Source organism: Triplophysa rosa, linkage group LG18, assembly GCF_024868665.1.
Source record: "Triplophysa rosa linkage group LG18, Trosa_1v2, whole genome shotgun sequence".
NCBI classification, from domain to species: domain Eukaryota; kingdom Metazoa; phylum Chordata; class Actinopteri; order Cypriniformes; family Nemacheilidae; genus Triplophysa; species Triplophysa rosa.
In genome coordinates, this window is record NC_079907.1 from 6231228 (window position 1) to 6258093 (window position 26866).

The 26866-nt window shown below is 38.4% G+C and overlaps 1 protein-coding gene and 2 long non-coding RNA genes across 4 annotated transcripts; 1 reads left to right on the plus strand and 2 right to left on the minus strand.

Annotated features, from left to right (window-relative positions):
• The first annotated feature begins 185 nt into the window (after positions 1-185).
• On the plus strand, positions 186-26574 carry tmem94 (transmembrane protein 94). Of its 2 annotated transcripts, XM_057358298.1 has the most exons (32): positions 186-316; positions 2427-2681; positions 7971-8087; positions 8194-8321; positions 8481-8617; positions 8837-9045; positions 9220-9371; positions 9639-9741; positions 10444-10530; positions 10788-10904; positions 11510-11566; positions 13525-13629; positions 14783-14956; positions 15181-15390; positions 16024-16336; positions 16540-16713; positions 16793-16895; positions 17188-17396; positions 17549-17730; positions 17808-17943; positions 18072-18181; positions 18272-18371; positions 18589-18697; positions 18907-19096; positions 20583-20660; positions 20765-20850; positions 20935-21016; positions 21117-21274; positions 21505-21596; positions 21977-22070; positions 23487-23654; positions 23773-26574. In XM_057358298.1, the coding sequence occupies exons 2-32, from the start codon at positions 2658-2660 to the stop codon at positions 23843-23845; spliced, it is 4077 nt and encodes a 1358-aa protein (XP_057214281.1). In that variant the 5' UTR covers positions 186-316; positions 2427-2657; the 3' UTR covers positions 23846-26574. The 2 variants fall into 2 exon arrangements, with proteins under 2 accessions (XP_057214281.1, XP_057214282.1); XM_057358299.1 differs by lacking the exon at positions 11510-11566.
• LOC130568990 (uncharacterized) lies at positions 18061-18622 on the minus strand. Its single transcript, XR_008964772.1, has 3 exons — positions 18513-18622; positions 18259-18365; positions 18061-18171 (listed from the first exon to the last, which is right to left on the minus strand). It is a non-coding gene; the product is annotated as an uncharacterized LOC130568990 (long non-coding RNA).
• Positions 18690-19941, minus strand: LOC130568991 (uncharacterized). Its single transcript, XR_008964773.1, has 3 exons — positions 19875-19941; positions 18905-19050; positions 18690-18804 (listed from the first exon to the last, which is right to left on the minus strand). It is a non-coding gene; the product is annotated as an uncharacterized LOC130568991 (long non-coding RNA).
• Positions 26575-26866: the final 292 nt, after the last annotated feature.

Genomic DNA, 26866 nt, shown 5'->3' on the forward strand with positions numbered 1-26866 from the left:
CACACGACGTCATAGATTTCTTCCATGGAGGCCCCGCCCTATGAGTCACACAGCTGCAAGCCGATTACCCGCCCCGATATACCTAACCAATTAAAAAAGGACAATATTAAATATTTCCCGCCTTCTTAAAGACACAAGCCAATCGGATGTCACTACATCTTTTCCTTCACAAAACATCACGCCCTTCGAGTTACTAACATGGCCGTCAACAGGGAGTGAGCCCAAGGATTATGAGACGGACATTATTTAGATATTTTACAGACCTTTGATGATTTACGCTGACACCATCGGATCGTTGATGTTGCAGATCATTACCGTAAGTTTGCGTTTATTTTGCACCATGCATAATTCGGTTTCACATAGTCAAACGGCTTCATTTAACCCCTAGGCCACCTCTGCTGAACTCAGCCAGCTGTTTAGACTAAACGGTGTATTTATGTTTATACATAATACACATCGTTACTGAACCTGTGTTTCCTTAGTGTAGAAGTGCGATAAAGCTTGACTTTTCCCATTCGCATGTCTTTGCATTAGCAATACGGGAAATGGGGGCTGTTTCACTGTGTAGGTAAAAATATAATAATACTGAATATCTCGAAAATCTTGCTTCTTAGACTTTATGTGAAATGAATGTAAGCTGTTTGATGAAGACTGCTGTCTAGTAAAACTTCTCTGTAGTCGCGTTGCTGATGTCAAGTGTCTTATGGTAATGTGAACATTGGCGAAGAACTATACTTGAAATACTGTAGCCTACATATAAAAATTATATGTTATGGAGGACGAAAATTACTTAAATATGAATAACGAAATAATAATGACTTAATGAAATTACAAAAAAATGTTTAAATACATGTAGGAATATAGAATGTGTAAATAAAAAAATGTAAGAATGCATGAAAATGTATAAATAAATATATTAGGGCTGTGTATTGGCAAGCGCCTCCCGATACGATACATATCACGATAGATGGGTCACGATACAATATATTGCTATGTATTTCGATACGATACACATTTGCGATATATTAAACTACTACTAAAAGTAGAGCTAGAAATACAACATGCTGTGCACCACCGGGGGGTTTCTGTAAGGATAAGTGTAAAATCATCCCTTACCTCTGCAGAGTGGCCATGATGTGCGATGCATGGACCTTTAGATCAGAGGTTTGGGTTCTCAAACTGTGGATTACGCCCCTCAAGTGGGTAGCACAGGGGAATAAGGTGGCTCACGCAAGTCACTTGGCTGTTGTGGTGCATTACAGGTAAAACACTGAACATGGGCAGTATTAAACCTCTGCTTCATCCGTCCTTTAAATGCGCTGGTGTCACATCCATGAAAGCACAATAAATGTCATTGTTACTTTTCTTAATAAACTTTTTGTCTAATGCACTGCAGTAGACAAGTGACTTGTGTCATGACTTGCGAAGCCTACAAACAGCATTATTTTATATAACTCATTACTCCATGACTTCTTTTGAAAAGCAAAGCACACCCACACATCAGCTCTGAGAGCTCCAAGCGTTCTTATGTTTTTCGCCATGCTCGCTTCCGCTTACTTTTGGCCGTATGTATATGACTTGATTTAAAAAAAATATCAATAGTAGAGGTATCACTATCGATACACTATCGGAAAAAAAATATTGCGATAGTTACATGTATCGATATTTTTGCACAGCCCTAAAATATATAAATAGTTAAATATATACAGTGGAAAATTAAAATAGTACAAATGTAAGATGAATGTAAGCCAATGATTTAAATTTAATTCAATTTAATGACTAAATACATTTTTATGCATTTCTCAATTTATTTATTTATTTATTACTTTTTATTTTTTCATTTATTTATTAATACACTTAAGTCATTTTAATTATCCATTTGTAAATGATTGTTATCACAAATCTTTCTAGTGACAACAGCACTAAGTGTTTCTAATATAACCCCCCCTTCATCAGTACGATATAAATGTTTTTTTAGATGTTTAGATTATGTAACAACTACTGTAGGTTTGCGGTGATGGTTAATATCAGCTTTGTGGACATTTTTGGGCACATGCAAATATGTTTAGCTTCTGAGTGTGTTCATGTTTTGTCTCTCTCTCTAAAGCTTTGTTGGTCAAATATAGCTCACTACTGAGAAATCCAAAGATTAAATACGTAAATACTTTGTTTGGTTAGTCAAAAGATTTGTTTAGATTGCTTAAAATTAGACTACCATTTTCTAATTGGTTATGTTTATAACAACAGTCAGTCCCCACATTGACATGTACAAGTCAATTACTATTAGTGGTTATTAAAATTTTTTTTAGGCATTTGTAAGTATTATGTATATATTTGTAGGTATGTTAAATGTATGATGTCTTGACCAGAAGCACAAAGACAAGTGGGTCACAAAATATTTCAACAACTTTTTGTCCTCCAATCAGATCCACTTGAATGTGAGTAAAGAGAAGCCCCACCCTCTCACTGTCTACAGCTTCCTGAGGGTCATCTCCAGCAGTGACCACCTCCCCCCAGACTGGCAGTACCTCCAGGTGCAGCGATTTTGGAGGCCACAGTTGCCTTCCTCTGCCAGCAGGGTCGGCATTGGGACGGCATCGGAAGTGACTGCCGGCCCTGGGCATCTCGACAGAGTATGGTGAGAGACAGTGGTTGCCATGGAGCTACAGGATAAGAAACAGGTGAGTTCTTTCTTGGGAAGTCTTTCTCGGGAAATCTTGTTAATATAGACAAGAGTATGTATTCTTCATGAAGCTGCTGCATGTTTTTCTTGAATAAACTGAAATGCGTATGTATTCTCTGAACACTTAGGCCCGATTCACATTTCACGTCTGAAAACGCGAGCTGCACTGCATTCTCCTTTTTTTCCAAAGCACCTGGACTTTGCGCTCTCCTGGCGTCTATCGTTGCTAAGCAACCATGGGCCACGATAGCCATTGAGACGAGGAGGTATAAACAAATAAACAAAAAATACCTTGCAATAACTCTGCTACTAGATTAAGTTATGCTGTGATCATCTGTGTCTCCACCTTCACTATGCTTGTCTATATTGGCTGGTTGGTTCTTGTCACATGACCTGATGTGCGCTTGCGGCTTTCTGAAAAGTTGCGATTTTCTCATCTCGATGCGGCGCCGACGCGCCTGAAAAAAAGAGCGCGTTGTGACCGTGTCGCCCCCTATTTCCGCACGCGTCTACATTTAAAATAACTGAATATGCACACGGAAAAGGCGCAAAATGTGAATCGGGCCTTATTGTGTACATTTTAAGGACTAACTGTGGAATGTTTGTTTGCTTAATGGATAAATGTCATGACTTAAAGGGGTAGTCTACCCAAAAATTTAAAATCTTGTTTCAAACCTGTATACATTTATTTGTTCTGTTGAACACAAAGAAAGATATTTGGAAAAATGTTAGCAATTTTCAGTTTTGGCACATTATCCACTACCACAGTCGAAAAAAAAAAAAGATCACAGTTTCTATACAACAGTCACTTTCTAAACACCAATTACAAATGATCAAACCCTCATGTGATAAGATGTGGTCCGTGCTAGAAGAGTTAGAACTGTATCTCATTTATTCTGGACTTTAATAAAGATATGATAAGTTTGACTATGTGACCACATCAAAGTTTGGGTGTATGTACCCTGTACAGGAGTTGGCACAAACAGATAATCAATAAATAACAGAATGGTGTTTAATTTTCTCAGGGATGATGAATCTGCAAATACTTGTAGTTTGTTACTTCATACATTTATAATGGATTTTCAGTCTTCCGGTCATGTTAATGTGTATTTCTGTCTTTGAAGTGTGCTGTAATAATTGTGTAATAATTACCAGTTCAGCTTGAATCACAGCAGACACATTTACATGTGGGTGAAAGGTCTAGAAGTTTTACTAAACCATATCATCCTTTTCTCTTTGACTTTGGACATGAAGTGTTATCTTTATTGTAGTTCGTAATGGGTTTGCAAAGTGGTGACGTTGAGCAGAACTTCAGTGACTAAGGATGTTTTTATCCCATATCTTGTCAAAGCATATCGGTTATTTGCTACTAACCATAGTAAAATACATGCTGTATTTCTGTATGTTATTTTTATGGTAACACTTTACAGTAAGGTTTTGTATGTTAACTACATTGATGAACAAAACTTAGTATTACTATATATAATAGTACAAATACTAAAGTATTAAAAAAATTCAGTTCAACATCAATTCAACAACATCTACTGATACTTTATTAAAAATAAGCTGTATGTGTTTATATTAGTTGACACACAATTTAATAACATGACAAACAATCAGTGTTGGGCAAGTTACTCTGAAAAAGTAATTAATTACTAGTTACTAATTACATATTTAACAGTGTACAAATGTACAAATTACTCTCTCCAAAAAGTATTTAATTACTTATTACTAATTACTTTCTATATCCTATATCAACTGTTATTGACACCAGGCTCAGCGAACACCAGGTCCTGGAATGTACCTAGGTTGAACACCGCCTCCACAGAAAATATCAACGACTACTTCTCTAGACCCGCCCACTGGTTCGCGAATGACTTTAGCCACACATAGTACACACTCCCGCATTTGTGATGATCGACAAACTGGTAACCATAGCGACATATTTTTCAGCTAAAGATTCGTTTTGTCCATCAGTTTAAACTAAACTGCTGATATTGTGTTGTGTTTATGCTCGGAAGGCTCCATCACACAGCGCTCTTTTGCTGTGTTGCCATGTTTGTTATTAATAAGCGCTTTTATGCTTGTCGTTTGGTCTTAGATCCAAAAGCCTCAGCATTTAGGTCTTAATAAATGGTCTGTTGCAGATTTTAAGAATTTTTGGTCTTATAAATATATAAACAATTTGCATTTTAAGGTTTGTTTTTGTCTTATTTTTTCTGTGAAGATCTGCAACCCTGTCACTTTAGCGAAGGGCTCTCGAGGGCTGTTAGCCCCGTGTCATATGTGCAAAAGTAAGGACTTGTTTCACTGTTATTTTTACTTGGAGCGACCAAGCAACAAACATGCAACATTGTGCAGCGCCTGTTTGTGGAAGAACACAGTCGCTTCCTTCGGATTCTGATATTAGGAATGCGTGGTTGAAGTTTATTTTTAAGTACATTCCTGCTCACGTGGGTGAAACATTGAGCATGTTCGTGTCATTTCACCATGGATTCCTTTGTGAACAAGGCACTGGATTTGCGGAGAGACTAAAATTATAAGCAGTGCTGTGCAGTCAATATTGGATCCGACAGGAATGGCGCAGCAATCTTATGTGAGTAAAATATATTTGTACTATGCTTCACTAATATTGCTTTGTTAGAGATCGCTTGATATGTCCTGATAATGTGTAACCTAACATTACGTGTCTAACCAAATTCACAGAAGGCTCCAACTAAGTTTACTACGCAAACTGCTATCCAATCATAGCAGTGGGCGTTTACTTCCAAGTCTTCAATGCGGCACGCCCATTAAAACAGAGCGTTTGACGAGACGGCCTCAAAACCCGCGTAGAAAGTAGCCTATTACTTATTGATTTTGATGTTTTCGAATGTAAAAACCACGCGAACGTCATAGTAGTCCTCATACAACAGTATAAAACAATAAACAAGCCCAGTTCAGGACACCTTTAAAATATAGTGATAAAACCATTCTGAATTCTAAACCATTTTGTCGTTTACCAGGAAAACACACTGTAAAATCTGAATTCCATGTTACATGTCTGTTGCACAAACTTGCAGGATAACTTAAATGTCAAAGTTTAGTATTTATAATGGAGGCTTGTAGTTCTTACAGACCCTATGTCTCTTATTGATTTTTCTACAAGTGGCCCGTCTCCACCTTTACTGTCTCTGGGTTCAGCGAGGATGCTCCCCGCCCCACCGCTGCTGGGATTGTAAATTGCTGTGTTGGCTGAAAGGGATGAATGCGTGAACAGGCCACAGAGGGCAAATCCTGCATACTCTTATTCTTTCTTTTAAAAGCCCCCCATACCTGCTCGCCCCTCTGGCTTTTTGTTTTTTATTTTCCACCCTTTTTTCTCTTCAGGCACCGTTTCGAGCTGCCTCTGCAGAGCTATCGGGCTCATTAAAACCCCAACTCACAAAATGTCTTTACATTTCTGTTCTTACTCTTTTAACTAAAGTGGCTTCAGGAGACCTCCTCTCACTTGTTTTCGTCCTCTCCCCGCTCGATTACTCAAATTTTAGTGTGCAAAGCTTTTTTAGCTGGCAGACTACAGGTCGGCTGGGACGTGCCCAGAGTGGAGACTCTCCTGAATGCGCAGAGGCGCAGACTGTCCAGACTGCGCGACGGGTGCTGAAACAGCAGCATACATTATCCCTCCTGTTTACCCACACGTGCGTCAGTCTCACACTGAGCTGGAGCTGGAACAGAGCGCATGTCTGCAACCATGATCCTGAAAAGTGAGACTTGCTTTAGGAGGGAGAAAGTGAGTGGATGTTGACTCGAGCTCTTTTGTGATTTGTTTAAACCAAGGGCTCTCTGGTCGTTAACATTTTGCGTTTAAGTCGATTTTCAGTAACAGGTGAGAGTGCCTTCCTGTTGTTGACAGCTAACACGTGTGCACTTTTGTGGGCGTTTTTTGAGCCATCATAATCCAACATGTGTGAGTGCATGTGGCTGTACGTGAGCTGATGGTAAATTTTTTCTTGTTGATGTGTGAGAGATGCTCTCTGAGCGTGGAGGCTCGGCGCTAGGATTCAGTTGAGGTGGTCAGACTCTGGCTGTGGGAAGGCATTATGTTTGTTTATAGCAATGGGGGCGTCATCCGCTAGTACGGGACCCCGACTGTCTCACAGTTCCACTCTACAAATATTGATGTGATTGCAAAAATGGGTCAGAGGAGTAGAGAGATTTTTCTGTAATGACCATATTAGGCAACAAACAAACGTTTCTGCTAAATAGCTCGGTTTGTGATTGTCGGTTTTTATTAAAGGGATAGTTCACCCAAAAATGAAAATTCTGTCATCATTTACTCGCCCTCAAGTTTAAACCTGTATACATTTTATTGTTCAACTGAACACAAAAGAAGATATTTGGAAGAATGTTTGTAACCAAACAGTTCTGGGGCACTATTGACTTTCACAGTAGGAAACAAAACTACTATGGTAGTCAATGGTACCCCAGAGTGGTTTGGTTCGGTACATTATTCTAAATTATTTTTTTTGAGTGTTCAACAGAATAAAGTTTATACAGATTTGAAACAACACAAGGGTGAGTAAATGATGACAGAATTTTCATTTTTTGGTTAACCATCCCTTTAAGCAATTTGTTAATAAAGTTGGTTCAGAGTGCATTTTTGTGCATCGTATTTTCTCAGTGATTTATGTTATATTAAGTGTTTAGCAACTTTTACATTCTCACCCAGGGACCCCAGCATTCAGATTATAAGCCAGTTTAAAGACCCTCACTATGGAAAAAAGCAAATTTTTCATCAAAGCTGTTGTGGTCTAGTGATAAAATACAGATACTTTGTTCTATTTGAGTATTTGATGAAAGCTGTAAGTAAGCCATGATGGTTTTACACGCTACCCTTTATTGTGTAAAATGGATTTACATGTGATTGTATGCACAAGTGCAACTCTATTAGGAGTTTTATAAAGTAAAAGGGAAAGTTCACACAAAATATTTTTTTATATAATTAACTCTCCCTCATGTCATTCCATACTGTATAACTAATCTTTCTTCCGCAGCACACAAAAAGAAGATCAAATGTTGGTTATCAAACAACACTGGCCCCCATTGACTTCCATTGTATGGACATAAAACCACAGAGATATTTCTCAAAATACCATATATGCATGTTATGCATATGTCATATGCATGTTTTGAATGACATGAGGGTGAATAAATAATGACCAATTGTTGTTGTTTTTTTGTGGGGGGGGTAATAGTCTTGGTTTCCACCCCTGGTGATAGTCTGATTGTTCTGATTGGCTTTTAGGAGGAGGCGACTCCACTGGGACTGTCCACGACTCAGGCTCTCTGCACCCTACGGGACCAGCTGTCCAACTTACTGGGACAACACCAGAAATTCAGCCCACGCAGATCCACTATTCGGGTTTGTACTAGATCACTGACTTTTCGGTAAACCAACTATGATTGTTACGTTTTTGGATTACTATAACCAGTGTTTCTGAGAAATTTCGATTTTCTCTGCTTTTCAGGATCTGTGGGCTAAGAGCTTCCTTCACCACGACAACCGCCACTCATGCTTTCATTGGCCAGGAGCTGTCCTCACACTGGTCGTGGTGGTCGGGCTGTTGTGTTGTCACGGCAGCCAGCCGAAGGGCAGGTGGGTGGGACGGGACTATGAAAAAAGTTTTGATTTTCCAGTTCCAGAGTTAAAGCATGACACATTGTTACGTTTCCACATTAAACCACAGCCCGGCTGAGCTATCAACGCAAGGTGAACTCCTGCTTTTCTATAAGCTTCATTTGTGTCTTTTCTCAGCCAGGGCATAGAGATGGTGAACGCGGGCGCGCTGTTCCTCCTCCTGATGTTGAACCTCTTCCTCATCGGGCGGCAGCAGATGTTACGGATGAGTGAGATGGTGCGGAGGCTCAAGTCCATTATCTCACAGCTGAACGGTGAGAACAAATCGCAGTATTTCTCTTTTGGGAAAATGGACTTAAATTATTGATGAATCATCCTGCACAACTCAAATTATCGTCCAATCAGATTGGATAAAAGTCAGCCCCCCTTATACCAGAACACATCAACACAGTAAAAAGTAATTTATGGAGTATTTGAAAAAGCGAAGAAATGAATGTTTAGGAGTTATCTTTCGCTTTATTGTGTGCTGTCAGATTATTTGGAGAGAAGTGCAGGACATCCTAATAGATGGGCTTCGTCTCTGTACCCTGATCTTTACACCCCCATCTCCCCTTCCTGGTCTCTGCATTGGACATTCAGAGATGAGCGATTGGTCAATGTACCTGTCAGTCTCCTGGTGGAGGGTGATGTCATCGCTCTTAGACCAGGCCAGGAAGCCTTTGCATCCCTCAGAGGAATTAAGGTAATTACTTTATTTTTAATGTTAACTTTGTATCATTATTCAATTCTTATCTGTGATATATGAAAGAACATTTTGTAGCTCTACATTAAGGGTCGATAACCAAATAATTCAAAGCGAAGCGTCTGATGATCATTAATGAACGATTCTCTTGGGTTTCGAATCCTCTGTTACCAGGACGACGAACACATCGTGCTGGAGCCAGGAGACCTTTTTCCACCCTTCTCACCTCCCCCCTCCCCACACGGGAACGAACGGAGGGGCCCCCACAGTCCTCAACAGTACCGCCTTTTCAGGGTTGTGCGCACACCTGTGCTCGACAGCATCAGGTAAGTCTTTACAGCCACAGGAAATTGCTGTCAATGCAAAAATATCTTTGGTTTACATTTACATTTATACAGAATGTGTAGGCAGATGCTCGTATCCAAAGTGACTTACCGGTCAATCAATCTGTGCATTTTTTTATATTGTTATGTCTGTTCTCTGGGGTTTATTTCAGGCAATGGTACATCATTTTCATACAGTAGACATACAAAGTACATTTTTGTCCGTAAAATGAGTTTCTGATATGATCTCGTATTCTTTCTGGCCAATAGGAACAGTCTTGACCTTGCTCTTTCCCGCCCAATCACTGCTCTTGATAATGAACGGTTTACGGTGCAGTCCATCATTGCAAAGTTTGCTTGCCCTGCTGTATTGGTATGACAACATGCACACATGCAAGTTTTAAAATCTGTGTTGCTCATCTTGCAAACAGCCTTTTTCATAAATATGACAAAATACAGATTTGTTGCAGAAGAACTTTATTGTCATTGTGCAGGCACAACGGAAGTGCATGTGTCCTCCATCGGTGCATCATAAAAATAAAAATAATTTTTCTCTCGCACATATTTACAAAGAAATAGGCAATATAAAAATAACGAAATTTAAGCCACACTTTACAATTTGGGTTCCTAAATAAATTATCCTTTGGATGTGAATGTGATACCACATTCATAATAAAATGTACAAGTTTGTAAAAGTACTCAATTGTCAACCCCTGACAGCCATGATATCTCTTACAGTCATTATTAAAGGAATAGTTCACCCAAAAATGGTCAACATTTTAAATATAGTCATTTTTATTCCTACTATGGAAAGTCAATGGTGACCTTTTTTTGGGTGAATTATTCCTTTAAACCAAACGCTGTTTTTAAACTAAACCCAGAAAGTGCTGTTTATTTCTGTATCAAGCTGTTCTGTTACACGGCAGAAATGCTGTCAGTGTGAAAGCTCAACACTGCTGTCACGTTCACGCTCGCAAGATGTGCGAAAAAGCCGTAATGATCATAACATTTATTAAATTGTGAATAATTGTTTGTGTCCGTTGTTAATTGTGATCTTTGGTTTACTCTGTTGCAGGTGGCCTTTTTTACTATTAACACAATTCGTTACTTCTGTGACACTCCTGGTCTCACGCCTGGACCCTTCAACTTCCTCCAGTTGCAGGTAATGAACTGCTGGCCAATCAAAGGCCATCAAGTTATACTCATGTTGTTTTGACAGGAAATAAAATTGGTCACTGTAAGAAGATCATATTGCTGTTTATGATCTGATTGGCATGTCCTTGATTTATTATAAAACGCACAGATTCTCAGCAATCAAAGAGGAATGTTGAAATGAAATTAAAAAGAAAGTTTACAAAAAGTTCATCTTTCACCATCTCTCTGTCTCTCTCTCTCTCTCTCTCTCTCTCTGATGAGTAGATGATGGGTGTATTGCCCATTTTACCTCTTCTGTTTCCTGTCATGTGGGTTCTGGTCAATGCGTATGGAGAGGCAAGTGTGTTAGCCGAGTCCAGACGTAACTCTCCAACTGGCCTGGTAAGTCTGACAAAATGCCACACAGATGTGTTTACATGTTTGTTTTATATTCCCTTTCAGATATTTGTCAGTTTTTAACACATACATATATACATGTACATATAGCATGGTTTAGGCAAACACATTTTTTTCTATTACCAATTTCCATGAATAAACTTAAATAAAATTTATAAAGTGAATGTTTATTGTAAAAAAATTGAGCACTTTAGCACAATAAGCTTGACCTCCTGGGATTATAGATCCCAGGAGGTAAAATCAACTTCGTAAAGTCAACATTTTACAAAGTTTAGGCACATCATTTCACTGACTGTTTGTTAAAATTATAAAGTGCTTTTCTACTTTCTACCCTGTTTAAGGAAAGTGACTTCTTAAATCCGGTACAACGGATATTGCTGCTAAATTGTTACTTGTCTTGTCAGTCATTACCGTGTGTATTAACTTTGATTTGCAGTAGTATCTCTATAAGACTTGCTGGCCTGTCTTACGGTAGTTATACAGAGTTTTTGAGAGGATTTGAAGAAACACGGTAAAGCGATGATGTCAGAGTTGAAGCGGTGGACTGTCCATCATCTCAGGGTTTTAATCAGACCTTTATCTTGTCCCAGCTTGCTAAGTTCTCTGAGGACACTCTAAGCAGCTACACGGAAGTGGTGTCCTCCCAGGTATATCCTCTGTGTTTCCCCTCTCCCACCTGTTCACCACAAGCTTCTTGTGATCCTTCTCCCCCTGCTCTGGACCCTCAGCCTTTTTTTGTTGTTTTCTTCTTCATATCAACTTGTCTTTTGAAGGATCACGGCGAATAGTACTTGTTTTTTTCTTTTAGTTCCTACTCATTTTTTTCCTTTAAAATCACAAGTGCACAGTATTCATCTTTTCATCTCGTTCATCTGAGTTTGCAATTCAGGCAGGACTCCCGTGGCCATTTTGTAATGATTTGCACCTTTTTTTTCGCTTCTGTGCCGCCGGTTAGTCTGAACCGTGACCCCACCCTTTGGCCTTTGCCTGCCCACCTTCTGCCTGTCTGAGGTTTGCATGATAGAGAATACTCGCTCTTTATAGTGAGGGTGCTTGCCTGGAATATTGTTAAAGTGAACAGTCACTTTAATGTACTTTTGGAAAACTTTTTGCATGGTTGAGGCTTATGTTTCTCTGAAGTACGGTAAGTTTTACATGTGCATGGCCGGATGGACATCAGGTGTATGTTTGGGTTGAACGTTTTTTCCTTTGTTTTTGGTGTTTCTCTGCATTTTAAACATTTTTCATTTTGAAAGGGAATGTACATACTGTATAGCATGGTATATTTGGTATATTTACAGATGTGTGTGTGTGCGTGCGTGCGTGCGTGTGTGTGTGTGTGCGTGTGTGTGCGTGTGTGTGCGTGTGTGTGCGTGTGTGTGTGTGCGCGTGTGTGTGTGTGCGTGTGTTTGTCTGAGCTTTTAAAGTCAACATGAAATGGCTTTCACGTGACGTTTCGGAGACGTTTATAAAGTTTTTATAAAAATATTCCTTAAATTAGGGCTGTAAAACGATTATCGCGAACCAGAATAAAGGTTTGTGTTTACATAATATATGTCTGTGTACTGTGCATATTAATTTTGTATTTATAAAAACATACACATACATGCATATCAAGGTTATTTTAGTTTGGCCTAAAATTATTGAAAAAAAATAAAAAAAAAAAAAAAATTTAAACATTGCATCAGAAATAAACTGAAATATGTTTAAAGCACTAAAATTATAATAATAAACAAAAACTAAAATAAAAATGTATTAATCTTATCTTATATAGCAACATAATAAACAAATAAATAATAAAATTACAAAAGCATAAAACAAACATTTGCTAAAAATGTAACTAAAATTAACTAAATAAAAATAAAATAAATGTAAAAATGAAAGCTAATTTAAAATATTAATAAATCTCAACAAAACTATAATAACTCTGATGCATGTATTAAAAAAATACAAAAATCAATCAACATTTATATATAATATAAATTATTGGTAAATATATATAAACACATGTTATATTTCCTAAATATGTATACATGTATTTGTATGTGTTTATTAATATGCACAGTACACAGACATATATTATGTAAACACAAACTTTTATTCTGGATGCAATTAATCGCAAATAAACGTTTGACAGCCCTAACTTAAATACAATTTAATAAGCTTTTTGGACAACAAATCGATTTAATTATTCACAGTAAATTCTGAGATTTTTATTTCAGGTTGACTTTAAAAGTACATCTGATGCATTCACCCGCTACTAACCATTTTCATTTGATGCTCTGCAATATTGTTCTCCTTTAGCTCAAGTGTTCATCTGATCTACAGTTTTTCCCTTTTCCTGCTGCTTGCTGCATATACAGTAAACCCATCTGAATCTCTGAATGCATTCCAGCAGGACGAGTTACACTCTCTCAGGCTTCTCTTTGTTTGTGGCTCACTCTTTTTGTGTGTCTGTCTGTATGTGGATAACATCCATAATCAGGTTTCAGGTTTATGTATCCCGACACTTTTGCAGAGCCAATCAAAACCCAGGCTGACGATACATGGATTTGGTTTCGGTCAAACAGAGGATGAAACTCACACTGTGTATTTGTGTGTTTAGGAGATGCTGCGCTGTGTGTGGCGACACCTGGTCAGCCAGCTGAAAGGAGAATCCAAGACCCTTTGTTATACCTCAAGTCTTCTGCACTCACTGGGTTCAGTTACGGTGAGTGCTCCCCCTGCTGTCATAAAAGAGATCTTACACTTTCTAGGTACATTTTGGTGGGGAAAAAAAGGATGAACAATTACTTAAAGGTCCAGTGTGTCAGTTGTTGGAGGACAGAATGACAGAAATGCAATATAATATACATAACTATGTGTTCAGAGGTGTATCAAGGCCTTACAGAATGAAGCGTTATGTTTTTATTACCTTAGAACGAGCTATTTCTATCTACATACAGCGCGGGTCCCCTTGCATGGAATTCGCCATGTTGTTTCTACAGTAGCCCCAAGCGGACAAACTGCTCTACAGAACGCATTTCATAAATACGTTATCTCATTCGGGAAAGAAGCGAAAACTTGAAGACATCTTAGTCGTGTGTCAGCCACTGTAGTGCTTCGAAAGGGAGGGGTGAGCGGTGGAGTGAGCCGTTGGTTGCAATTCGCAACCTCACAGCTAGATGCCGCTTAAAATTCACACAATGGTCCTTTAAGTAAAACAAACTAAAGGAATGTTCTGGGTGATTGTCAACCTCATTTTAATCTCATTTCAGCCTCTGGCAATAATTTACAGCAGTTGCATGTTTTAACTTGTATAAACAAACGTCAAACAGTGTTTACCGTAAATAAATACTCTTACATGCTGTTGCACACATGCCTGACGTAACTAATGCTGATATGTGTTTCCGAATGTCATAATAACACACCCTTATTTTTGTTGTGTATTTAATAATATGAAAATGTTCTGTAATACCTAATATTACCAAAATATATACAGAAAAGCACACTGCATGAAATAATGTATCCCACAATGCATTATGCTCGACTTGATTTTCCATTTCCAGTGTAATTGGAAATATTTAAATAAAGGACATTGAAATAAAACACATTTTAAATAGTACAGTATAATAGTGTAGCATAATGTACAGAATATTGTGTATACAGGCATTATTCAGGAAGACATAAGCTAAAATGAAGGAAATTATATTTATAGCTCATAAGCAGACAAATGTGTTCTTCCTCCAACATTAAATATAGTCCTTTCTAAAAGAAATGATTTAGAAGACAGCTCGAGTAACAAACATTTAGTACAAAAAGGTTTATTAACTGATCTGATAAAGAAGTAACTTGCTTTATCTTATTTCCTAACCCTCTCACAGGTGCTGTGCTGTGTGGATAAGCAGGGCATTCTCTCCTGGCCAAACCCGAGTCCCGAGACTGTGCTGTTTTTCAGTGGACGGGTCGAACCTCCCCATGACAGCCAGGATGACCTCAGAGATGACCTCTCAGTCAGCTCCATCTGCCGGACGGAGGGCGATGAAGACAGAGATGAGGTTAGCGTGAACACAACCTTTTATCCAAAGTCACTTACACAAGTGTGTACAACAAAGCGATTTATCCTAAGGAGCAATTAACAGGTCATATTTGTTATTTTTGGTTATTTATTGTGGATTTTTGTAAATATATCAGTATTACTTTTTGTAAAAGGGATGTACCTAAACATGTTACATTATTTTATCCTGTGCTGTAGTAAGTGTGTGTTTGTGTTTAAACTTAGGAAGGTGAAGCATTGCTTTGTTTGCCCACGTTTGAACCCTCCCTTCACATGGCTGAGCAGGAGCCCAGCGAGACGTCACATGACACAGCCCGATCCTCAGACACACAGCGGCCACGACGAGGACCCCAGACCACTCGCTCCAAACACCCGTCTGGCTCCAATGTCAGTTTCAGTCATGACACAGAGGGTGGAGAAGACAACATTGCCCAGGTAACACCACACCTGGATAATGCCAGGTTGAGATGTCACACAAATTTTAAAGGCCCTCCAAAACATTGATAGTGTATTAACGGGGCTTACTGGCCCATGCTAACCAGCCAAACCCTGACCGATTTCCCCAGAACAACCATCTAGCAACGCTCCAGCAACCACCAACATTTCTTTAAAGGGATAGTTCACCCAAAAATAAAAATTCCGTCATGAATTCCTCAACCTCAAGTTGTTCCAAATCTGTATAAATGTCTTTGTTCTGTTGAACACAAAGAAAGATATTTGGAAAAATGTTAGTAACTGCGATTTCTGAGGCATCCTTCTGTGACTACCACAGTAGAAAATGTTGTATTTTTTTGTTCTGTTCAGCACAAAATGAGATCTTTTTAAGAATTTGGGAAAACAAACAGTTCTGGGGCACCTTTAACTACCATTGAATTTTTTTCTACTATGGTGGTCAATGGTGCCACAGAAATTTCTCTTCGTGTTTAACACCACAACGAAATGTATACAGGGTTGGAACAACTTGAGCTTGAAGAGTTCATGACAGAATTCTCATTTTTGGGTGGAGTATCCCTTTAAATCTACTTTAGATTGTAACTTAACTGTAATAGTTTTTGTTTATATTTCCAGCCATGCGGTGTGAGTGACGGTATGTGTGAAGCCGAAGATTTTGTGTGCGATTATCACCTGGAGATGTTGAGCCTGTCCCAGGATCAGCAGAATCCCGTCAGCATCCAGTTTGATGACTCCAGCTGGCAGAACCACCTTCCATCTCTGAAGCCCCTGGGACTCAACATCCTGCTGAACCTCTGCAACGCCACCATCACCCAGCAGCTCTGCCGATTCTCAGACCATCTCTCCAACCAGGCGCTGCAGGAATGCCACGGGGCAGTTTTGCCCGTTCACGTTCCCTGGGGCCTCTGTGAACTGTCTCGCCTTATAGGTGGGAATGTTAATAAATACACATTTAAAGCTCAATAATAAGAGTAGGTCAGATTTGAACTTGCCCTGGTGATGTGAACTGGTCTTGAGGCAAAAATGTTTAAGTATTAAGGTTTCCTTGAGAACTATGCAGAAAAGCGACATTGATGTTAAACAAAGATCTTTCTCACAGTTTTGTTCTTGTGCTGTTCTTTCATGTGTCAGGTTTCACTCCAGGAGCAAGGGAACTGTTTAAGCACGAGAACCATTTAGCGCTGTACCTGATCCCCTCTAGAGAAAACGCCAAAGAATCCGCCCCACGGCGCCTCCAGAACTTCACCAAACGCCAGCCCCCCATCAGTCACCTCATCAGCCTGTTCGTCAGGGACAGCACTACCAGTATGGCCCAGCTTATCAGTCCCACTTCCTGTTTGTCCTTGGTGGTTTGTTTTGTCACTGACCTTTGGACCTTTCTTAGACAATGTCCAGATGCTCTCCCATGGCTCGGCCGACCTCATCCTGGAAGCCTGCACGGATTTCTGGGACGGGGCGGACATCTACCCTTTGTCTGGCTCTGATAGGTCAGGAACACAAATTATGAGACTTTTTTCCTATAAAACGGATAGACAGACTAGTTGGTTAGTTTATGTGTTTGTTGACTGGATCACACGATTTAGTGCTTGTTCTATGGTCGGAGACAGCCCGAGAAAAAATGTATTATTTGTCATTTATGTAAAGTAAACATTAGTTGACTACTTTTTACATGACAATTAATGAAATGAAAAGTCGTGCAAGCCCTGTACTGTACAAGTGTAACACCAGAACAAATGTTTCTGATGAGTTGACGATAACCTTTTTTTTCTGTCTCCGTAGGAAGAAGATTTTAGATTTCTACCAACGTGCCTGTCTGTCAGGATATTGTTCTGCTTTTGCCTATAAGCCTATGCAGGTGGCACTGTCCAGTCAGCTCAATGGGAAATGTGTGGAGTTGTCTTCAGGACCCACGCTCTTCTCTGGGGTGGAGCTTCCCAGCACCACTCCCATCAAACATGGCAGTCACAGGAACAGCTGGAGCTCTGATGGTGGGAGAAGTGGCCTGTTTGGCTTTCGAGTTCTCTGAGATTTTGATATTTTTCAACCTGTCATTTTTCAATACATACAGAATCTCACGTTGTATGTGAAAATGTCAGACAAGCCATCTGTAAACATTTTTATTTGTGTGTGTGTGTTTCAGAGGGTATTGGAGAAGGTTTGGAGAAGGAGGACTGTGTGCAGGCCCTGAGCGGGCAGATCTTCATGGGCATGGTGTCGTCCCAGTTCCAGGCTCGCTTGGATACGGTGCGGCTCATCGAGAACTTGGTAGGAGCCTGTATCCGCTTCGTGTACTTCTCCATGGAGGACGAGCTGCGCAGCAAAGTAAGACTCCGATAGACGTTCACTCAATTAAAGAGCATTTCTGAATTTTGTCACCTCCTAATGTTGTGTATGTGCAGGTGTTTGCAGAGAAGATGGGTTTGGAGACAGGCTGGAACTGTCACATTTCTCTGACCCCAAACGGAGATGGTCACTGTGATGGTGCTCCGTCCAGCCCTAGCCAAGCTGGATCTCTACATGACGATCTTCTGCAGGGTAAGTTTGTGCTAATAATACTATAAATGAATAAGTTAGCGATGTTTTGACCAATCAGAATCAAGTATTACAGAGAGCCATAGTGTAATAAAGCTAATCATTTCTTGTTGACCTCTATGTATTCTTAGATTCTCGCGATGATGCCGAGGGGCCACTGTTGCCTGAGGACCAATCGGATCTCGCCAGCTTCCAACCTACTGACAGTGACGTTCCCAGTTTTCTGGAAGACTGCAACAGAGTGAGCATTTTGACCAATAGCATCACATCGGGCTCTATGACATCATTGCAATTAGTTATGCGCGTTTACTGTCGCACCGTTGTTCTGTAGGCCAAACTGCCTCGTGGCATCCATCAGGTTCGTCCTCATTTGAAGAACATCGACAATGTGCCTCTACTGGTGCCACTGTTCACAGACTGCACCCCTGAAAGTGAGTGAGCCCTTTAAACTGTTAACATTTACATGTATGCATCATTTTATAAGAAATGTTGGCTTTCAGCCATTAGCATCGCCGTGAGAATGTATTGGAAACGATTCAACAGCTTTGTGAAGCATGCACCAATGATATTACCTGAGTGTCGTATTTCTAAATATAAACTGTGTGTTCTGCAGCCCATGTTGACTTTTGTGCTCGTGTCTTCACACAGCGATGTGTGAGATGATGAAGATCATGCAGGAGAACAGAGAGGTGACCTGCTGTTTGGGGAGCTCGGCCAACTTCCGCAACAGCTGCCTGTTCCTGCAGAGTGACATCAGGTGGGCAGTGAATGATTCATGTCAATTTTAATAGTGAAAGCACTGCAACCTGCACTTTAAGCTTCAGCCTTAAGGAGATTTGTGATATATTCCTATCCATTATCCCTCTGCAGAAAAAAAAAAGTTTGCTGGTCTTAGCAGTGATTGAAGACATATTAGTCTTTTAATCTTTAAAAATGAACCCATAAAACCCTTCTTTTGTCTTACAGTATCTCTCTGGATCCTCTGTACCCATCGCGGTGCTCGTGGGAGACGTTTGGCTACGCTGCGGGCTGTGGGCTCAATGGAGACTCTGATGAGCTGTCTCCATTGGGGCTCAGCTCTCGTCTCAACAGTCTCGCTTGCTCTGTGTCCTTCCATCAGGGAGAGAGCGTCAGTATGGTCAGACTCATAGAACAGGTACAGGCACAAGAGCTTGATAGCCAGGGAATGCATATGCTTATGCACATAAAATATAAACCTTAAATTTAGTGTTGGCTTGGATGATGAATGCATAAAAATGTAAAGATACATGAGAGCGAGAGCAAATCTTAACGTTCTAATCCAGCAAATATTCAGTGAAGTTTTAAAGGGAACCCAGTGTATAGAGAGATCTATGGCTTAATGCGTTGTAATAGCCTTACACAACTAGCATTTGTTGTTAGAAACGCATCAAATATTTTCAATTCCTTAAAAAAACCCTAAATGTTTAACCTAAGGAGGCCGCCATGTTCTTTTTCGATGACGTAAAATGTTTGTACGCACAGGCAGGCAAACTGAACAGACACACTAATCAGTTCTTCAGTAAATATAAGGTGCTGTAGGATTAAAATATATATGTATATATGCTAAAATAATAAAGAAAGAAAATAAAAATGCTATTTGGTGTATTTTCATACATTTTAATATTGTTGGTCAGAAGCAATACAAACATACATATTAATAACCAAAATAATTTCGAATTTAATATATACACGATGTTTTTAGCCATTATGAAATGCATTTTATCCAGATTTTGACTTTTTGTAGCCTAAAGTTATTGTCTTCTCTCTCTCTGTCATTAGCTGACGGGGGCTAATATTCACGTGTGCCATAATACAGAATAAATAACCAAACCAAATGGTGGATGATGTTGTCTTAAATAGTCTTAACTGTCTTAAAGACAGTCGTTTAAAGCTATGATTTAATGCACATTTACCTTAACCAGATGCTTACTGAACGCATTCTTCTTCTATGGCAGGCGGGCTGGCTTGTGTCAAGAGGACATACCGCCACCTACTGTCCCTGTGTATTTATATCTGATCTTTTGTTTGACATATTATATTTTACTGTTATATATGGAAAACGTGTGTGCTTGGCAGTAGCGTTAAAGAGAACCGGTTTAGGTTGCAACCATTTGGCGTCACGGATTTTGACACAAAGAATGGAGGCCTCAGAGTAGAAATATTTTTTGAAAGTTTACACACAGTTTTTTAATTTCACATTTATAAAGTCAATGCCATTGTTAATATATTAAGCCATACATATCCCTATACCCAAGGTTCCATTTAAATATTATTTTTTAAAATATTATTACATTCAGCTGTCATAACTGTTGACTATGTGTTCACTTTTCAAAATCAAGTTCATTTTTTATCAGGAATGGAGTTGTTTTTACCCCTCAGCAGACTTTGATTTAAAATGGGTCTAGAAACAATATAAATGGGTGTAGAAACAATATAAAAAGTTGGGTGACTGGCACATTTTAAACCTTATTAGCTTTATTAAAATGAGCTTTATTTTATTTAATAGATGACAATAGAAGGTAGTGTGTGCTAGTCTTTATATTTTATTACTGCTTGCTTGTTAAGTAAGTTCAAATGTGATCTATGTGTTGTTATAGACTTTCAATATCATGCATTTTCAGGCGAGACACACCACCTATGGCATTCGCAAGTGCTTCCTGTTTCTACTGCAGTGTCAGCTGACCCTGGTCACCATTCAGGTGAGATTATGACAGCACATTTCATTGAATTCTTTTGGTCAATTTGAATATAAACATTTTGTTCTACATTCTGTAATGTTAATATAACACTGTCTGGGTTGTAGTTTCTAGCGTGCCTCATTCAGCTGCCCCCTCCCATGAACATCACTGACATACTCTGGCTTTCCTGCTTCTGTTACCCCTTGCTTAGGTAAGAAACACCCATGTATCAGATGGTAAAGTATAAAATTACTTGTGTATGTGATGTTTCTATATTAATGTTTGGAATTTGCAGCGCGTCCTTCCTTGGAAAACCTCCCGATAGTTCAGTGATGACAGTAGCCACCGGTAAGAATCTGGACTCAATACCACGCAAGGTCAGTCATGAGACCACACATGTGCCCTATTTGAACTGACTTTTAAAACAGACTTGACATGCAGCGTGCAAACGTGATTATTTTGGACGCCCTCCCACAGACGCAGCATTACTTCCTGGGCTGGTTCCTGTTGAAGTTTGGTCTGACCGTGTTGGTGTATTTAGTCGGCTTTGGGTTTTCTCTACAGGAAGTGTGTTCAAGAGCAGCTAACATTACTGATAACACAACTGCTGCCTGCTCCCACATACTTACAGCCAGGTATACACAATCACACACACATGTGTACAGTATATAAATACAAAATTAATATGCAGAGTACACAGACATATATAATGTAAACACAAACTTTTATTCTGGATGCGATTAATATATAATCATGATTAATCGTTTGACAGCCCTAAAAAGTAAAGCATTTTTCCCTGTTACATGTATTAATTTAATTGATTATAGTTTGGTTTTGACTTCTAATCACTGATTCATACTCGCAGCTCACAGGATGCCCCTCAGTGGTTTGGTGAATTATCCAACGGGCTGCTTCTGATTCAGAAAATCATGGCAGGGTTCCTTGCTTTGCACACAGGTGAATTGAGATCAAAATGGTCACACACATCCATCCGAAAGCATCAGATTTATTTACATCCATGAAAATTACTGTCAGAATTTTGCCTTAAATTGTTAAATGCATTTAACCTCATTGCCATGACTTGACTTTATACACAATACAGGTGGTTGAAAGCACAATAAGAATATCATGACCTATGTTTGTGTTCTGTTGTGAAAGACATAAATCAAAAACAATAAAAGCAAACATTACAAAATAAGTTGGATAAATTATACTGCAGGATAAAAATAAAACAATTGACTATAAAATACTGAGAATACAATTTGATTACAGTGAATATTTAAAGTTATATAGCATGTACACTTATATTTCAACCTAAACAGATTTTTTTTCTCCAGTTGTCATCTCTCTGAGCTATGTGCACCGTTCCCAGCCCCTGTGGAGAAAGAACCCGTTCAGTAACACATGGTGGTGCCTTACAGTACCTGTGGTGTGAGTGTCTAACACAGATTCACACTTCATATAGATTCACGAGAGGGATGTTTGCATGAAAGCTCCTGTTTTGATGGGGTTTTTTTGTTGGTTCAAAACACTGATCTATATAAATGACTGGACTGCGCCAACGGCAGGAGGTAAAGCCACCGGAAGCGATCGCGCGCCTTCTTGGTGTGCGAACTGACAGGGAGCGTCATTGACTTGCAGTCAAAATGACGATCTAAAATAACAACTTTTTCGGCTAAGTAGGCGCTGTTTTACGTTTTAGTTCACATGTGTGTTTAAATTAATTGTTACTTCTGTTTTTTTTTTCCAATGTTTATGTTTATTTTGGGCAGAATAGCGACGTATAGAAATCAATGCATAGAAGGTGAGTGTTTATTGCACACTGTTGTAATGGCACATGTGTAAATGTTTAGAAATAAAGCTTTATGACTTAAAGAACATGGATAACTCCGTTTTTAAATTTTTTCAAAAATCATGTCTTTTATAATGTTATCATTTTTTTGTTGTGTTAGTTAGCTGTATTTTTTTTAGTTATTATGGCTTAAATCAAAACAACCCAACTGCAGTTTGATTGATAGTAATTGGAATGCACAATAAAAAATTCTCATTTTGGAACCAAACTCTTCATATACAGCCTGTATTTATCTGTATTTAGTTTTAAGAATAAGCACATTTGTCATATGCAGAGGTGTCTCGTAAGTCTACTGATCTGATATGTATGCTACTGTAATGAAAATGAACGTAACTCGCACTAGATCTAATAAGACAGGAAAATTCCCAACTTTAAAGTCCCTGTGAACCGGAAGTTGCGAATTAGTGGGCGTGGGTTGCGTTTTTCGCTGCGAATTGATTGTATGTGTAAAACAGCTGTTGCATTGATTTTGAAATGAAACTGGCAGCAGACTGACAGTTGAAGGGGAGGAGTTAACGGATGCTCCGGCCAAGTCGTCTAATTTACGTTATTTGATATAGTTAGTCATTTCAGGGGGAAGTGCATTTTCAGATTTTGACTGAAGATTATGAGGGTACATGAATTTAAAAAAGAAAATGACCCACATTGATAAGCTATTTACTATAAACGTGGCAATATTTCATGAAAAAATAAGAATTGTCATTTTTTATTTCACTGGGACTTTAAATAATTAACCATTTACATGATTAAGACATTTGCATTGTAAGAGTGTACTGTGAAACTTAAGATATAAAAACGGAGACTGGTAAATTACTGTTTTATCATTAAGATGTGATAACTCCCTATTATTTTAATCGAACATTTGGGCATACCAACATGGCAGCGCGGTAGCTTCAGTGTAATGACGTCATGAGCAATCCAGTCATTTCTATAGATCAGTGGTTCGAGATCATTTAACTGGACTAGTCTAACCTAATTGTCTGTTCTCCTCTCAGGTTGTTGGGGCAGGTGGTGCAAGCTGTTATAGATTATCATTTGTGGCACGACAGGGATACACAAGTCTTCACACTGGGCCACATTCCCTTGATGGTCTGGCTCTTGGTTTCTGTGTCTGTTGTAATTGTGGTGCTAATCAACGAAGCAGTAAAACTGCACGAAATCAGGTGAGACTCGCAAAGGTTTTTATACACGAAAGCTGTACTTTTAATAAGAACATATTGTGACCATGGGTCTTGAGCTCCAAAAAAGGAAATAAGCAGTAAATGTTTGTGCTTTTTTCAGGGTACGCGTGCGATACCAGAAGAGACAGAAGCTTCAGTTTGAGACTAAGCTGGGGATGAACTCTCCCTTCTGATCTGCATCTGCATCTGCACAGCGCTGCACGTTTGTAGATTATTGATCATTTTAGTGGTGGTGAAGACAAATCCTGAATCCTTTGGATTCCTCCCAGCAGAGCTCTTCCTGCCACACCTCTGAAGGGCGGAGCTTTATTTCTGCCTAAACGGTCACTGAGGACTTGGTTTTTTATCGGTGAAATGTTTTGATTTAAGCTTTACTCAGTCGAGTTTTGACTTTAGTGATTTGAGGGACGTTCACCTGCATGCTGCTTTGGGTTTGGCAGGGTAATTTATTGGAGGATTTTGTTGAGGTCATTCCTTAATCCTCCATGAAACCTCATAACTGTAGTGCACGATAGAGTGTATACCAAATTTTACAACGGAGGGCTAAAATAGCATGATTTTTTTCTTTTTATATTATCTGTTGTGGAAATTTTAATAATTTCCTTTGTTCAGTCGAATGTAGAAGGTAAACGAAACGACAGGCCACTCACATGTTGAGCTTTAGCTGTATTTTCTCAGTGTTCTTGTTTCTTGCTGAGATGTTTCATGCAGTTCTTGACCATGCAACAAGGGTCAAAAGAGTTTGCAGCCTGGTTATAATGTGAATGTCATCACCTGAACTTACCTCATTGAGATGAGAAAGATTTAATTCACTTTTATTTGTGATTATGATCAAAATGCACAAGTGCATTGGATGTTTTTACTCCCAAGAATATATCAGCCAGAGAAACTTAAAATTTAGTTGCAGTCAGCGTGGCACACATAACATATGATCAATTATAAATTAGAATATCGAACGCTTGAATTATGTCCTCATACAAATACGTTTCAGATGTATATAAGTGAACACGCACATGCTGGGTCGGATATAACTGATTTATGAACTAGAATATTTTAGCCGCTTTTGAGTTTTATTTGTTGTCTCTGTTTTTACTGTTTATTGGAAACTCTGAGCTCTGATCAAAACAGAACATCTTTTATGAGAGGAAAAACTATTCTTTCCAGCTAAAGAAACTTCTCTCTGCAAAGATATTTGAAATATTTTTACATCTGTGATTGACAGCCAGAATGCACTGAACTTATTTGCATGCAAAAAATGCCTGGTCTGAAAGTGTACATAATGTGTAACTATTAATGTTTTTTTATATTTGTATTATTTTTGCAATTTCTTTTTGCCCATCTAGTTTTGAGTGTTTAATGGTAAGGAGAGATGTTTTGTAGAACATTTTTTTTCTACCTCTAGCTGATTGCCTCTGGAGATTCTATAAAATCTGGTCATTCTATAAAATTCTTACTAGTTTTTGTTTAATTATCCACGCGGGCTACGATTGTTGAATATATGGGATTTTAATGGATTGTTTTAAATATCAGTATGTGGTCAACGCTGCAAGTGTATTTTCTGATGGTTACCAGCATTTTCTTCTTTACCAATACCAATACTAATTATATATATATATATATATATATATATCAATGTTTTTTGGGGCTAGTGCTCTTTAAGAACCTGCCTTTCGTTTCTTTGTCTTGGGCCACAGTCATTTCTTTCTGCATTATGTACTGAAAGTCTTATTAATTTCTTCCCTTTTTGTTCCTGTGCAACTACTGTTTTTGTTTTAAATAACTAATCTGTAACCTTACAGAAGCTAGTTATGGAATTCACTTTATATTGATTACAAGCTCATTTTAACTTGTAATGGTTGCCATCTTACAGCCTTGTTTATAATCATGTCTGCATCTAATGAATGTCATAGGCACAGCATGTTAATGAAAATATGTGGTGCATTTGTGCTATGCATTTTGGAAGGCATTTTATATGCGTGTTACGTCGGCCCATATATTATAACATTTTCTTTAGAGGGCTGTTTAGCACCGTTGCTGTATAACTAAGCTGCCCTTATTCAAATCTTATAACAAAGTAGTCTCTCTAGGGAAAATTAAGCTACTGTTTAATTTATTTTTTCCTTTTTTAATTGGTGCTGAATTGGAGGTATATGAGGCGATGTAAAATATAGATAGATGTAAAATAACTTATCAACCTGAAAAGGGTGGTTTTTGTTTTTAATAATCACTGATATATTATGTACAAACTAGAGTAACAGGACACATGGTCTGAGTTTGTGAGCAGTGGTTTTGTGTGTACAGCAAGGTTTTTGTAATTATTTCTGAAATTATTTTCTTTCACACTTTTTGATGCATGCATGAGAAAGACCACAGAATGCAATGCTGTTTGATGTTTCTTTATAGCTTACTCATTTGCTGAATATGTTAACTGGGGTCGTGCATGGATTGAAGATGTTGCTACTTCCCTCAAGTCAAGATGTAACCACATCTGTAAGCCAGACATATGAATTTGAGCTTTTTAAGCTGTTCAAAACTATGTGAAATATGTGCCTGGACAACCTGCACTGATTGATTCAATATACAAATATTTGCTATTTATGAATGTTCATAAGATTTCTAAATGTTGTACAGTTTGTATTTTTTTAAATGCCTTAAACATTTACCCTCCAGATAATTTGTGAATCAATAATGTTATGTTAATAAATGTCCACATGCTCTCAAGTCTAATGTCTATTTAATTTGTAAACAGCGTTCGAACATGATTTCTGAATATTCAAGAGTAGCTGTGCAACCTTTTGTAGTTTACAAGTCTCAGCTAAAATTATAGAAGTATGTGGTACATTTATAAAAATATGACTTAGTTTTGACCCTTCCAAAAAACAAGTAAAAATAAATACGTACAATTAACTTGAATTTTTCCAGTACAGGTACTATTCCAGTATTTTGCCATATAATTTACTTTTTGAAAAGATTTACATAATAAAATAATGATAAAATAACTACATGCTTTTTATTTTTTATTTCATTTTTTATTTTTCAATTTCTATTGTTTGCATTAAATTAATCTAATCATATCTCGTTGTACCGGTGTTACAGCAAATTCTGTGACCGTGGTATTCTGTGACCCTAGTAGGCGCTGTTGTCACTGCGCAAATACGGCTCTCACTAAATCCTTCGTGTTTCGAGTCTGACGT